Consider the following 15,168-nt stretch of genomic DNA (forward strand, 5'->3'; position numbering starts at 1 on the left):
CCAGGACGATCCCCAGCCGGCTCCAGCCGAGTACCGCAAGCTGATGTTGAGTAACCTGCCGGAGTACCGAGGACCGCCCAAGCAGTCCTGGAACTCCCACATCCGGAGGCTGGAAATGTCATGGGCGGCTTACCGCGTACCCCCCCATGACACACTGAACCGCCGCAACGCCCTTTTACTATCCCTGGCGGGGCAAGCGGCGGAGATGGCCTCTCATCTGTTTGGATAGGCGGGCCAAGCCTTGACCTACGAACAAGTCAAGGCCGAGTGTGAAATGTTATTTCGTCCAGCCTATGAGTCCCAGACCCTGAAGCAAGCCTTCAGGGACTACAGGCAACACTCGACGGAGCCCATACAAGCCTACATATCCACCAAGTGTGCGCTGTACAGGGAGGCCTACAGCCACGAAGACCTGGAGTTACTCATCGATTTCACGCACACACACACACACAGGAGAGGAGCTACTCTATAGCATACAACAGAGATATTTTTAGAAAAAAGAATTGCAAGCTCCTCCCTCCTATCTACAGTGTGATAAGGAAAACCAAATCAGTTCCTGACAGCAGTTCAGACCCTCAACAACTCTCTACACCTACCAGCCTACCTTAAAGCTTAGAAGCTAGTGACAAGTACCCCAGTGTACACCTATTTTAGATCTTTGTAGTTCAAACTACCAACCAAGTGATAAACGGTATTGGCTGCTAGGATAGAAACCATAAGTGTAAACCGCCTATAGTATTGACTTAAAACTTAGTGTCCCACCGCTGAACCTTTGACCCGATGGAGCAGCCACAAGCGCAAGGAGGCGACCAGCTCCAAGGATGGCTCCAGGACGATCCCCAGCCGGCTCCAGCCGAGTACCGCAAGCTGATGTTGAGTAACCTGCCGGAGTACCGAGGACCGCCCAAGCAGTCCTGGAACTCCCACATCCGGAGGCTGGAAATGTCATGGGCGGCTTACCGCGTACCCCCCCATGACACACTGAACCGCCGCAACGCCCTTTTACTATCCCTGGCAGGGCAAGCGGCGGAGATGGCCTCTCATCTGTTTGGATAGGCGGGCCAAGCCTTGACCTACGAACAAGTCAAGGCCGAGTGTGAAATGTTATTTCGTCCAGCCTATGAGTCCCAGACCCTGAAGCAAGCCTTCAGGGACTACAGGCAACACTCAACGGAGCCCATACAAGCCTACATATCCACCAAGTGTGCGCTGTACAGGGAGGCCTACAGCCACGAAGACCTGGAGTTACTCATCGATGAACTTAACCGCGGCATCCGCAATGCCAATGTGAAACGTGTGATGATGGGACATGAGATCGCCTTGGTACCTGAGTACACGAGGCGAGCCATGTTCACCGTGACCATGATCACCAAGCAGCTGAAGGAGGGTGTGTGCCTAGTGGACGCCACCGACGGGCTCACGGGATCGGCCAGCGTCCAGTTGCCCCAGTACGATGAGTCGGAGCCAATGGAGATTGGCGCCTTGGCTCCGGGTCTCCACCAGATGGGGAAGGTTGCACCAGATGACGCCTCCAAGATTCCAGGCCGCTGCTACCGCTGCCATGGGAAGGGCCACCGAATCAGAGATTGTCCTACGCCTATGGAGGTCAGCCTAGAAGAGCGACGCACCCAGCCACGCCGTGACCGTCCTGCCAAATGTGAATGTTGCCATTACGCAGGCCATACGGCAGCCGAGTGCAAGGCTGACTGGGACCAGGTAGCCGGCAGGAGACGTGTAGCTGGCAAGGGCGCTCACTCAGGGAAGCCCAGCCAGGTAGCCAACATGGAAGGGAGCGCGCCCCCAGCAACACTCCAGCAAGCAGCCGCCCCCAGCGCTGTGGGCCACTCAGTAGGAATGCCGCAGTTTGGGACTATCCCAGCCAGGATCAACGTGCTGGGAGGAGTGGCTGAACCCAACCGGGTTGGCCTGGGCTTCAGCCTCAACCACTTGGGACCGGAGTTCGTGCAGCCAACCAACATTGCGGAGCCAGAAGTCCTGCGGCCTCTACCATTCAGCCTCAACATGATGGGGCCTGCCAGACCGAGTCCCCCGAGGGAGGAGGTAACCCCTGTCACCCCCAGCAAGAGCGGAGGGGCGCTACCCAGCGCCACCGAGACGATGTACGGGGAGGCCCTGGCGGCCGCCGAGTGGGAGAGGCGAGAGGCGCTAGCCAGCGCGTCTGAGTCGATGTATGGGGCGCCATCCGGCGTCGCCACCTGGGAAGGACGAGAGGTGCGATCCCGCACCCCCAAGCTGATGTCTGGGGCGGCAACCGCCGCCGCCACCTGTGAAGACTGGGGGGTGCTATCCAGCGCCCCCACACTGGTGCCTGGGGCGACAACCGTCGCCGCCACCGAGAGACCTGGACCCTGGAACGAGCCTGCAGCCCCAGAGGGAGGGGTGACATCCGTCACCCCCAGTCAGCCAGCGCCCCCAGCCAACAGGGAGAGTCCAGCTATCCATCGTCCAAAGCCCCCAGCCAGCAGGGAGAGTCCAGCTGTCCCTCATCTAGAGCCCCCTGCCAGCAGAGAGAGTCCAGCTGTCTACCACCCTCAACTGAGCCAGGATAAGTTAAAATTGACAAATGCATTGTATCCAAAATATTGTAACCCTCCAGCCTTGCCTGTGCCTCCCGCACCAGAGGCTGGGGAGATTGAGATTTGGGGTTATCAGGACTTGCCTGTGCCACATGCACCTGAGTTCCTAGGGCAGGGGAGGGATGTAATACAGGGCGAGCCTGTGCCACACGCACTACAGCCCCATGCCACTGGGCATGCCATGGACGAGGGAAGGGCCACCTTGGGGCTAGGGGAGCCGACGCCCAGACAGGCGCCCGTCGCCTGTCAGTCCGTCATTGGGGAGGGTATCGGGACGCCCCGGGCATCTAAAGATAACACTCAATTGAAATTTATATCTAGCCAGGAGCAGTCCAGCAGTGTCCAGCCCCAGGAAGCAGTTGTGGCCAGAGCCGAGAATCCCCAGATGCACGCGCGAGGACGGTGGATGTCTGGCAGATTCTCCCATTGGTGGATGGTTCTGTGGGGCCTATTGCTAGCAGCTGTGTGGCCTACAACTAGCTATGTCTTAGTAGGGTGGGACTGTGCCAACCCCACCCATGTCACCGCCTTCAACAAAGAGCAGATGTGTAGCAAGGAGCCGCTACACCAGGAGGTGCCCTTGGGCCATGAGGTACATGTCCTGCAGCAAGTTAAGATTCGGGAGACCACGGGATATAGCTGTCAACTCACAGTGTCCCAGTGGACATTTAGGTGTGGAGTCTGGGGCCACCTGAAGGTGACCTCGGTCCCCACCCTCATGCGGCCAACCAAGATTGACCCAGAAACGTGCCGGGACCTGGCCCGGAGCCGAGTCTACACCCTGCCAGGCAAGACCAAGCCATTGACGTTCCAGCTGAACCACCCCCTGTTCTTTACCCTCGATATGGTAGGCGCATTGGTCAACAGCCCCGAGGGGGTGGGTTGTGAAGGGGAGGACGTCAATTTTGAAGGCCAGCTGTACCGAAATGAGTTAGTGCTCCAGGAGCGACGGCTGCTGGTCAAGGAAGAGACGGACGGGTGGAGTCCCAGTCCGACCACCTGACCCTAGAGTGTCCCCAGTCCGAGCTGTCCTGTGTCACTGGAGAGGCCACATATGTGTGGGACCACCTGGGGAGAGATTGCCCCTTGAGGCTGATCCGCAGCCTCCAGCCCAGCCTGGTGATGGATGCGTTCCTGGTTGACCATCAGGCCCAATTCTTCATCAACATGACTACCCCCACCTCGATAGTGAACTGCGACTTTGAGGCCCATGCCACCAACCACCCAGCATTGTTCGTGGCAGCCGACCCGGCCGCGGCAGCGTTGCCCAGAGTATCGGCCAGGGACGTGGATGTCCCCCTCCAGGCCCAGATACACGCGGGTTACATCGGATTTACCCTGGAAACTCGAATGAGAAGCGCAGCAGCAGAAGAAGTAGCGGCCAATCCGGCTAGACCCGGCCCATCCGGTGCGTGTCCAGGGGAGCACGTTCTCTATTTTGAGGGGAGATGTATTGCTCCAGCTTACCTGCCAACGTAATAAGTACGTGGTAAGGGAGAGCAATGAATATTGGGACAAGGTGCCGGTGGAGCCCACAGGATTTGTAGATGCCGTGACAAAGGTGTATAGCGGTCACGCCACCAAGATTCCCTGCTCCTCCACCTACCCCCTAACTGTACACGCCGAGGAAGGGTGGATAGAGCTAACTCCTGCACCTAAGAAGAGGCCACCCCTGCTGGATACACCCAAGCAGCTGCTGACCGAGCCCTTGGATGACTTTAGCTCTTGAGGATTGTATTCCCAGGCCGAGCTGAATGACTGGCAGCAGCTACTAGCGTTCCCGGCGTATAAGGCCGCCATGCTGACCGGCCTGTCGTATGGCTCATGCGTCCAGCAAGGCAGCTGTTCAGCCACCGGAGACCATGGGATCGTGTCCTACAATATTGACCGACTGGCGGAGGAAGGGGAGGAAACCCTGGATGTCTGGGCTGGGTTCAGACAGGCTATTCACGAGTGGGGAGATGGCGCAGCCATACTGTGTCTGTTGCTGTTGATCCTCAAGCTGCTGGGAGACTTAACCATCATCTCCCTGGCAGCTGCACAAGGAGGTGTACGGGCCGCCCTGAACGCGATGTCACAAGTATTCCTGTATCACCCAACCTTGTATCGTAAGGCCTTGGCCAGGGCCAGGCTCACCCATGCCAAGTCCCGGGACTTTTCAATGGACTGGGATGCCACGTGCCCAACAAAAGCCAGCCTCTACCTTCTACCCCACGTTGGGGGCCCATCAGCCCTGAAAATCACCACTAGGATTCCATTGAATTATTATCTCGTGTACATAATAGCCCCTAATGAGCGGGCCGAAGGCCTCAACCACTGTCGGAAGTCTGGCAGGGAAACCCCCTCCCAGCCTTCCGAGGGGAGAGTTGGAGTATTCGGCAACTGTGAGCCATGTTCTATGGCAACCCTGACCTTGGTTCGGAGAAGGGCCGAGGGCCCTCCCCCGAGTACTGGGGAAGGGGTCAGCCTGACCCCTCCCTATGCTTTAAAATTAATGATAGATTTTGACAGCCTTATTATGGTTAAGCTGTATTGTTTGGTTCCCCCACCCTTTCCAGGGATGGGGGATCATTATTGTCCAATCTGATTATTGTATATGTATTTATATTGATTCTGCTTTAGGATTATTTATTCCAATCTGTGTATTTATTATTTGTTGTATATAACTTTAGTAAACCTTAGACCCTGAATAAAGTAACACCTGAATAGACTCTGTTTATTATTTAGTGATTGCTAGAGAAGCGTAGCTTCTCTATAATATATGTGTCCACATCTGTTCGCACTGCCGTAGTCATTTGAACTCGGGTGTCTGCCATTTAACCAAGGCGGATACCACATATACATCTATGCATTATCTGTCTATCTATCTATGTATCTATCTGTCTATACATCTATGTATTATCTGTCTATCTATCTATGTATCTATCTGTCTATACATCTATGTATTATCTGTCTATCTATCTATGTATCTATCTGTCTATACATCTATGTATTATCTGTCTATCTATCTATGTATCTATCTGTCTATACATCTATTTATTATCTGTCTATCTATCTATGTATCTATCTGTCTATACATTTATTTATTATCTGTCTATCTATCTATGTATCTATCTGTCTATACATCTATGTATTATCTGTCTATCTATCTGTCTATTTATCTGTGTATCTACCTGTCTGTCTATCTATCTCTCTCTCTATCTATCTGTCTTTATATCTACTGTCTTTATATCTATCTATCTGATTATGTGGTATCCGCCTAGGGTAAATGGCAGACACCAGAGTTCGAATAAAGACTACGGCAGTGTGAACAGACGTGGACACCTTACTATAGAGAAGCTACGCTTCTATAGCATTCACTAGACAAAAATCAACATCTATTTCAGTTGTCACTTTATTGAAGGTGTAAAGGATACTAAAGCTATATACAACAAACATTAACTATATGGATAGGAATAAATAATCATAACATAAAAGCATTGTAATACATATACAATAGTCAGTTTGGGCAATCATGGTCCCCCATCCCTGGAAAGGGTGGGGGGGATTAAGAATACAGTTAACCATAATATAAATGCATATGGATTAGGAATAAAGATAGTTAAAGATAAATCATACAGTAAAACATAGATAATTGCAATGGTTAGGTAGATGGCTATCCCTGTCTGGGGCAGGCAGGATAGCCCATGGAGCAGCACAATAGGCAGATAAGCATAGAGGGGTTGAGTGGTAGGTCTGGGTACTAAAGAGGGAAGGTTTGATGATTACTGGTGACAACAACAGTCTGTGTGGGGGTGATTCTATCAGGTGAGGGCAGGTTTAGATCCTTTATCCTCAGGGTTGAGGTGGTGCTGATAACTTGGTGGTTGAAGGGGAAGGTTCCGGTGCTTAAGATGGGAGAGGGAGGGGTAACACCCCTCCCTCCATTTGCAGGACAACTGAGAGATGAAATCGGTACCGTTATCTGACATATTTTCAGGTGGCTTTATAATTGTAGAATAACAGGATTTAGCTAGGTGTGTAGCATCACTATAATGTCTTGGTTTCTGCATGGTCCAGAGCTGCCGCATACCACAACTCTCCCCTCGGAAGGCTGGAGGGGGTTGTCTGCACCGCCAGACTTCCGACAGTGGTAGCGGCCTTCAGTGTGTTGTCCTTGTGGAATGGGTCCGCCAGGATACCAGCTGCTGACTGGTGGTGGACTCCAGCCCTCCCCAGGTCGAACGGAATCTACTATATCTGCTGGAGTAGCTGGTCCTGTTGGATGTTCTGGCCGTTGGATGTGTACCTCTGAGGCCACCCTGGCAACCTCCAGGGGTGGCACAGCACATGAGGGGGCTTGGACCCACAGCCGCCTGGTATACACCCCTCCAGGTTTCTCCACTGGGCTGGTGGTCTCCATCGTGTTGGTCACCTTGCTGCTGGCAGGCTGGCTACTGGATGCAGGCGAAGTTTCTTCGCCCTTGGGGCTGGTCAGGTTCATTCGGCTTCCAGGGTCTCTGTCAACGCGGGCAGGTGGTGGTTGCCATACTGTAGGAGCGTTGCCTTCCTCAGGCTCATCCTGGACATTGGCAGGGGGGTGCATGGCAGTCAGACCTGCGGGGTAGGGGACGGTAACAGTCCATCCCTTATGCCGGAGGCTGTCTTGGATCTGCAAGGGTGGCTCCGCTCTAGTTGGCTGGGAGACAGGCCCATCCTCGGCCACTGCTGCTGGTAGACTGGAGGCACAAGGCTCCGGATTTCCTCCCCTAGCCTGAAGGGGTCCAGGCACATTGTCTCCATCTTGGGTAGACATAATTGTTGGGGATCCTCTACTTCTATGTTTAGGCTCGGCACTTGGCGCATCTAGTTGTGTTACTCCCCAGGCAGCGGTCAAAGCTTCTTCAGTTTGGCTGGTAATGGCTGATATCCTGGCTCCTGGGGCAGATGCAGGGGGCGCAGGCAAGTTTGGCCCAGCCCAAACTTCCTGGTACACCGGTGCAATACAATTACCCTGGCTTGGTTGAGGGAGGTAGACAGCTGGATGCGGTTGAGGGTGAGGGACAGCTGGACTCTCCCTGCTGGCTGGGGGCTCTGGCTGGCTGGGGGTGACGGGTGTCACCCCTTCCTCTGGGGCTGCGGGCTCATTCCGGGGTCCAGGTATCTCGGTGGCGGCGACGGTTGTCGCCCCAGGCACCAGTGTGGGGGCGCTGGATAGCACCCCCCAGTCTTCACAGGGGTCCAGGTCTCTCGGTGGCGGCGACGGTTGTCGCCCCAGGCACCAGCGTGGGGCGCTGGATAGCACCCCCCAGTCTTCACAGGTGGCGGCGATGGTTGTCGCCCCAGACATCAGCTTGGTGGTGCAGGGAAGCACCTCTCGTTCCTTCCAGGTGGCGACGCCGGTTGGCGTCCCATACATCGACTCAGACTCGCTGGCTAGCGCCTCTTGCCTCTCCCACTCGGCGGCCGCCAGTTGGGGTGACGGCTGGGCATCTCCCTCCAGGTGGACCTGGGTGGCAGACTGGTTGCATGCTGGTTGTTGGGCGGCCTGGTGTTTCTTCATTTCCTGGTCCCAACCGGTTCTACACTTGGCGGCTGTGTGGCCGTTGAAGCGGCAGCGCCCCTTCGTCCAGCTGGGTCCCATCAGGCCGGCTTCCCCAGGGTGTATCAACCTGCCAGGTCTCTCCTCCTCCAGTTGGGGCACCAGCTGACAAACAGGGTCTCCCCTACTAGGGGTCAGGCGGTGCTGGGCTGCTTGTGGTGGCTCCTTGGTTACATTCAGCCTCCTCCCCATACACACAGGTTCCTTCCATCCAACAGCGGCTCTCCTCCCCTGGGTGGCGAGGCCAGCCTCGGCCTTAGCTTCTGCAGGTGCTTCTCCACATGAGGGATCCTGCCTCTGGGTATGCCAGGTAGTTGGTAGCAAAGGCCGTTGAGGGTGCCAGTCGGAAAGGGGGCTATGATCTCTGGGGGGCACCTGTGGCCAGTGTGTGGACAGGTACCCACAGGTGGACCAGCAAGGCCCAGAAGATGCCATACTGATGGTAGCCTGAACTGTATTCCGGACTGTCAGCAGACTGTTGGTAGCCACCTGAGTTGGGCCAGAGTTGCCAGCTGGTATTGCGTCCCTGCCAGGCTCCGCCAGCTGCTGGTGGGGAGCCCCGGCGGTGGTTCTGGTTTTGGCAGGGGGTGGCCTTCTTATTGACTTCCCTAGTTGGAGCTCTGCATCCTGGTGGGCCTCCATCTTCAGCAACATGGGGGAACTTGGCTGGGACATGTGCAGTGGTTCAACAGAGTAGCGGCATCTGGTCTTGGAGTGTGGGGGAACAGCCTCACTGCTGCTGGTCAACTCTGCTCCCTCCGTGCTGGGTAAAGTCTTCCACTGCAGCAGGTCACCAGTCCCCATCCTTAGGCCGGTCCCCAGTCGTTCCATGCCTTGGGACTCCCAGGGAGGCTTGGGTGGCGGCTCCCCCACCCCCAGGTACGCGTCGGGCATCTGGGTGAAGGGCCTATTCCCCTGGGGCAGCTCCCCATCCTCCAGATTGGTGAGGCCAGTGCCAGGGAGGACCTTTCCACCCCAGAAACAGGTGGTACTGGCCCTAGGGCTGGGCCCCTTTGGAGTCTCAGTTCTGGTAGTAGTGTCCATCTTGGGGCTGGCCACTAAGTCTCTGAAGCTTGTCACCTTCTCATTTGGCTCAGTTGCATCGTTCAACACCCCCAGGAGGACACCTACAGGTTCAGCAGTTCCCAGTCCAGTATTGTTATTTCTCGTACGTTGAGCACCAACTGAACAGGAGCTGTGCAGCGGACATTCAGTCACCCTTCCAGGCAAGGGCATCTCAGGGACCAGGGGTCTGTGACCTGGCATGTGTTTGATGTTCACTGTACTCCACACAGTAGGCCAAAGTAATAATAGAAGCAGTATCGTGTATGAAGAAGCAGAGAGTGGTGGGGTACAGATGTTGGTGGTTCTGGTCCAAATGAAGACTTCTGTCCACCACAGTGTCAGCAGCAGGCCTAGGCACACAGTTAATGCCCAATCATGAATGTCTTCTATTTCCGCACGTCGGGCTAGGGGCGGCCAAGTTCTTATCTTGTAGATGTAGGAGCAGAGTAGAGTAGCCGCGCCGCAAGGGGGTTCGAGCCGGCTCACCCCTTATATAAATACTATAGCTGTGTAATTAGGGTGGTAGTCCACGTAGCCGTAGGCTCGGTCCTCCTGGCTCAAGAGTTTCTGTGGCTGGCGCGTCCCCATGATAAGTATCAGGGGGTTGGTCTGTTGGTGCCAGCGTCTTGTTTAACTGTTGAGCCTGAGTTGTTCTCCTTTCCAGTATAGCTCTTGATTTCTGTGATAACCAGCGGATCTTAGCTTGAAGGTAAAAGGAATATGTTAGGGATCCACAGATGTCTCTAGGAGCGTATCCGCTGGTAGATATATGGATAGGTAGGCTAACTATATATATATATATGGCTACACTCCCATATATATATATACGTGTATAAGAATATCCCCAGAGCTAGCTAGCTTTCCTCCTTGCTCCAAAAAAAATCACGCTTCCTCTGGATAAAGTTCACAACTATGAGGTCGATGGTCCAGGTACACACCACCACTGCCCAGTGTGGGGCATCAAGTCAGGCTATGTCCACAGGGTGGGCGTACTTTCGTTCAGTTACCATATCAGTTTCCAGTGTTGTATGGTGGGGTTAGTATTCACTTACTTGTACCCATGATACAAAAAAACAACATTATTTATCACTTGGGTATTTATATATACATATATTTGTTTCACTAACCACTCAGCTTTGAAGTAGGGTTGGCAGGGTTAGGAGATGTTGAGGGTCTGAGCGGGTTTAAGGAACTGGTTTAGTTTTCCTTATCACACTGTAGACAGGGAGGGAGGAGCTTGCAAGTTTTTCTCCTAAAAAAATATCTCTGTTGTATGCTATAGAGTGGCCCCTCTCCTGTGTGGGTGTGTGCGTGAAATCTCCTTTCCGTGCAGCGCGCTTTCGCACCGTCAATCCGCGCACACAGATAAAACGCGCACTTGTCCCTCAACTCGCTCTCTCGTTGGTCCGCTTTGTCCGTTGGACTTATGAGATTTTCCGCACTCTGTTGCGCTACCCGTGAATGGCGCTTTGTGTTCCCGGTCGCTAGCCCCACACTACAGACGGACTTAGTCTAGTGTGGGTAGGAGGGGGGGGAGCGCGTGAGGGGACGGGGTAACTCCGTCCGTTCCCCCTGTGAGGGAGGGGGGTAACTGTGTGCTGGTGTAATAGTGCCTTTTCTTCTTAATCCTAGGCTTATCTATTATATCACCCTGATTGTATTTGCCTTCAATGGAGAGGGGCTCCTCCCCTTCCCTTGGAATAAGGGGTGTATTGTTGTTGTGCTATAGGCTTGAGGTGATTTGATTGTATATCAGGGTCTTTATTATATTACATCTAGCTTCTATTTTTGTCCTTATCACAATTGCATAACAGATTTGTTTACCAACTCTGTTCTATTTTTAGCTGTTATCACAATACACAATAATCCAAGCCTGTTCTATTCTTAGATTTATCACAACACAACAATTTGTTTGCCAAGCTTTGCTCATAAATCTATTGTTTGGCCATAACACCAGGGTGGTAATCCCTGCAATGTAACATAATATCTGTTTTTCTAGATGGGTGGCTGCGTTGTAGCCTCTCAGGATACTTGGAGTTGACGTAGTTTTTCTCTGTTCTGGTGCACTACACTCGTATGTTGGCTCGCAGCTTGCAGCTATGTGGCGTGTTTCAGCCTATCGGCGGCAGGGAATGTCCCGTCCTGCTAGCGCCGCTGGCAGCTATGTGGCGTGTTTCAGCCTATCGGCGGCAGGGAATGTCCCGTCCTGCTAGCGCCGCTTATCCAAATCCAGCTGATGGCGGCAGGGAATGTCCCGTCCTGCTAGCGCCACTGGTTCGGATCCTGCTATCTCTTGCAGTAAAATTGGCCTATTTTCAGCCGTTTACACTTATTTGGCTTGTTTCAGCCGGTCCGCAGGCCTGTTTCAGCCCTTTTGGCGCTCAATTCTCCGTTAGATATCAGCGCTGCTCGCGGTTATTTGTCAAATTTCGCTGTCTCGCTTCCACAACTGCCGGATGCAGAGTTAAACTTTGCTGTCCAGGGTGGGTAATTCAGGTTGCTTGCGTCAGTTTTGCCAGATTCACTGCTGGGAGTACCTTAGCCTCAGATGCGCGTCTGCTCTACACTTGTGGTTCGCCGTAATCTCACACAGCTGTCACCAAAGTTGTGGTATCCGCCTAGGGTAAATGGCAGACACCAGAGTTTGAATAAAGACTACGGCAGTGTGAACAGACGTGGACACCTTACTATAGAGAAGCTACGCTTCTCTAGCATTCACTAGACAAAAATCAACATCTATTTCAGTTGTCACTTTATTGAAGGTGTAAAGGATACTAAAGCTATATACAACAAACATTAACTATATGGATAGGAATAAATAATCATAACATAAAAGCATTGTAATACATATACAATAGTCAGTTTGGGCAATCATGGTCCCCCATCCCTGGAAAGGGTGGGGGGGATTAAGAATACAGTTAACCATAATATAAATGCATATGGATTAGGAATAAAGATAGTTAAAGATAAATCATACAGTAAAACATAGATAATTGCAATGGTTAGGTAGATGGCTATCCCTGTCTGGGGCAGGCAGGATAGCCCATGGAGCAGCACAATAGGCAGATAAGCATAGAGGGGTTGAGTGGTAGGTCTGGGTACTAAAGAGGGAAGGTTTGATGATTACTGGTGACAACAACAGTCTGTGTGGGGGTGATTATATCAGGTGAGGGCAGGTTTAGATCCTTTATCCTCAGGGTTGAGGTGGTGCTGATAACTTGGTGGTTGAAGGGGAAGGTTCCGGTGCTTAAGATGGGAGAGGGAGGGGTAACACCCCTCCCTCCATTTGCAGGACAACTGAGAGATGAAATCGGTACCGTTATCTGACATATTTTCAGGTGGCTTTATAATTGTAGAATAACAGGATTTAGCTAGGTGTGTAGCATCACTATAATGTCTTGGTTTCTGCATGGTCCAGAGCTGCCGCATACCACAATTACCTAGGCATTTTCATTCTATCTATCTATAACTATATACATCTCTATCATCTTTCTATAACTATGTTTCTATCTATCTATAACTATATCTATATCTATCAATCACCTAGGCATTTTCATTCCAACAACGCCAGCTATGACAGGCCCAGAATGACAGCCAATTCTCATCTCAATGTCAGCTCCTAAATTTATTAGATAATTAGTATGTCTCTTTTTAGACCATATTTTTAGTACCACAGCTTCTCTATATCTATTATTTATGTATAAAAAATCAATGTTGTATCATTTTGTAAATAGCTTTGGATTTATAATGTACGTGGATATTATGACTGAGTAAATATTGTCGTCCATTTGGTTGCTAACATGAAAATCATTTATTGCTCATCCAGTAGGAGGGGAGGCGATGAAGTGGGTGGGGTCGTTAGTTTAACAAGCTACAAATTTCACTTTTTAGAGTACATGATAATCTGATGTAAAATCCAAGCAATAATAAATCCATTTTAACTTGACATATTTGCTGAGTTTTTAAAAATTAATTCGAGCTTATTGTTACTGCTTTACTAGTGTGCATGTACATAAATATCCTTGTCAAACCCAAAACGTATGACTTTTATAAAAATTTAAATTAAACATTTTGTAGCAATACTACTCTTTAAGTCTGTATGCTGTGTAGTGTACTGTGTATGTACCTGTGGCTGGATCCTTCAGCATAGAAATTCCATCCATCATATCAAAAGCCATGTCAGCTATCTAAACAAGGATGGCATCTGTCACAGGAATCAAAAGTGATTGTCATGTTTAACTACAATAAAACCACTATTGTCTTACAAGGGGTAAAATTCATGGTTTGCGTCTCCAAGGGACCAATAAATTTTAGACCCAACAGACAACTAACACTTTGATTGCAAGACATCTTTTTGAATATCATAATTACCTCCTACTTTGATCAATGATGTCACAGGCCTTACACAGCAGCAATAAATAACTTTTTAGCGTATCTTGTATGACTTAAAGTAATCTGTAATCGAATTTGACACCTCTTCGACAGCAAGCAGATTTGTAGGAATTGGCGTTTGTATATTAAAATCTTTTTTTTTGTCATACTCTTTTTAGATAAAAATATGTAAATTTAAATAAACTTTTTTCATTATTGCCTTATATCTGTGTTATGTGGTTTCTAATGAACACACTTTAATTTCTATATTTCACCTTAAGAGCATGATTGCTTGATTTAACTGGACATCCAGCTACAATAAGATAGGCATCACCAATTGTCTCTACCTACAAATATATACAAGATTAATGGGATTATGCTGGTTCTATGACACTAACATAAATCATTCCACATACTGCATTGTACTAACCCATCGATTGAACGACACTTATCAAGAAGTCCTAACTGTGCATGGTAATTAATTTTGCCTAGATAAGGCAAATGTATTCACTCTACTATCATTTATAAAATTGTAAACTTACTTTATAAACAGCATTCTGATCACATAGGAAGTCAAACAGTGTATACATATTGTTCAGAAGGGCAACAACCTAATTATAAAAAAAATTCAATAAAATATCAACATATTCTTATGATAAAGTAACAGGATGTCTGTTTACATTCCTCTTCATACCTATCTGGTTATCTATCTCTATCTGTCTATTATCTTGAGTGGATACAAAACCGCGACAGTTACAAAACTGCCTCATAACAAAACCGCGACATTACATATTGAAAAATCTACTAAAAAAAGATTTTTTCAAATTTTTAATATTTTTTTTTACAATATTTAGGTTAGGTTAGGTTATGGGCAAGTGGGCCGAGCGCCCGCGGCTAGGTAGGCCAGGGGGCCGAGCGCTGCGGCCATGTATTCCTACAAAAATTCCTACATAGTTATATTTTTGTTATTGTCGCGGTTTTGTTATTGTCGCGGTTTTGTAACTGTTGCGGTTTTATTATGAGGCGGTTTTGTAACTGTCGCGGTTTTGTTTGTCGTGGTTTTGTATCCAATCCTATCATCTGTCCATCTATGTATATCTGTCTATCTATCTGTCTAATTAATTAATTATCTATCTGTCTATCTTTCTGTCTATCTATCTGTCTATCTATCTGTCTATCTATCTGACTATCTATCTGTCTATCTATCTGTCTCTCTATCTGACTATCTATCTGTCTATCTATCTGTCTATCTATCTGTCTATCTATCTGTCTATCTATCTGTCTATCTATCTGTCTATCTTTCTGTCTATCTATCTGTCTCTCTATCTGTCTCTCTCTCTATCTATCTATATACCTACCTGTAATGGCTGAAGCCTGGAGCAGATATTTGTGAAAGTAACAATATCAGAGAACAACATTGTCACCATGTTATAGGTCTGACAAAGTTCCATGTTGGTTTTCCCAGCAGCTAATTCCTGTTTAAAAACAAAGAATTAAAGCACAATAACATTTATGAAATTTTAATATCTTTGTTGTTCAAAATCGTAATAGAGC

The 15,168-nt window shown here is 49.8% G+C and overlaps 1 protein-coding gene across 1 annotated transcript in view; it reads right to left on the bottom strand.

Annotated features, from left to right (window-relative positions):
* Window positions 1-15,168, bottom strand: part of LOC145327566 (soluble guanylate cyclase 88E-like) — a 39,058-nt gene that overhangs the window by 13,108 nt on the left and 10,782 nt on the right. The window contains exons 11-15 of the mRNA XM_080171105.1: window positions 14,973-15,089; window positions 14,157-14,225; window positions 13,890-13,961; window positions 13,370-13,430; window positions 12,787-12,862 (exon numbers count right to left, since the gene is read on the bottom strand). Of these exons, the coding sequence (XP_080027231.1) occupies window positions 12,787-12,862; window positions 13,370-13,430; window positions 13,890-13,961; window positions 14,157-14,225; window positions 14,973-15,089 (395 nt within the window). The remainder of the gene's footprint in view (window positions 1-12,786; window positions 12,863-13,369; window positions 13,431-13,889; window positions 13,962-14,156; window positions 14,226-14,972; window positions 15,090-15,168) is intronic.

The sequence above is a fragment of the Acartia tonsa genome, chromosome 9 (genome assembly GCF_053477335.1).
Source record: "Acartia tonsa isolate MP-2025a chromosome 9, ASM5347733v1, whole genome shotgun sequence".
NCBI classification, from domain to species: domain Eukaryota; kingdom Metazoa; phylum Arthropoda; class Copepoda; order Calanoida; family Acartiidae; genus Acartia; species Acartia tonsa.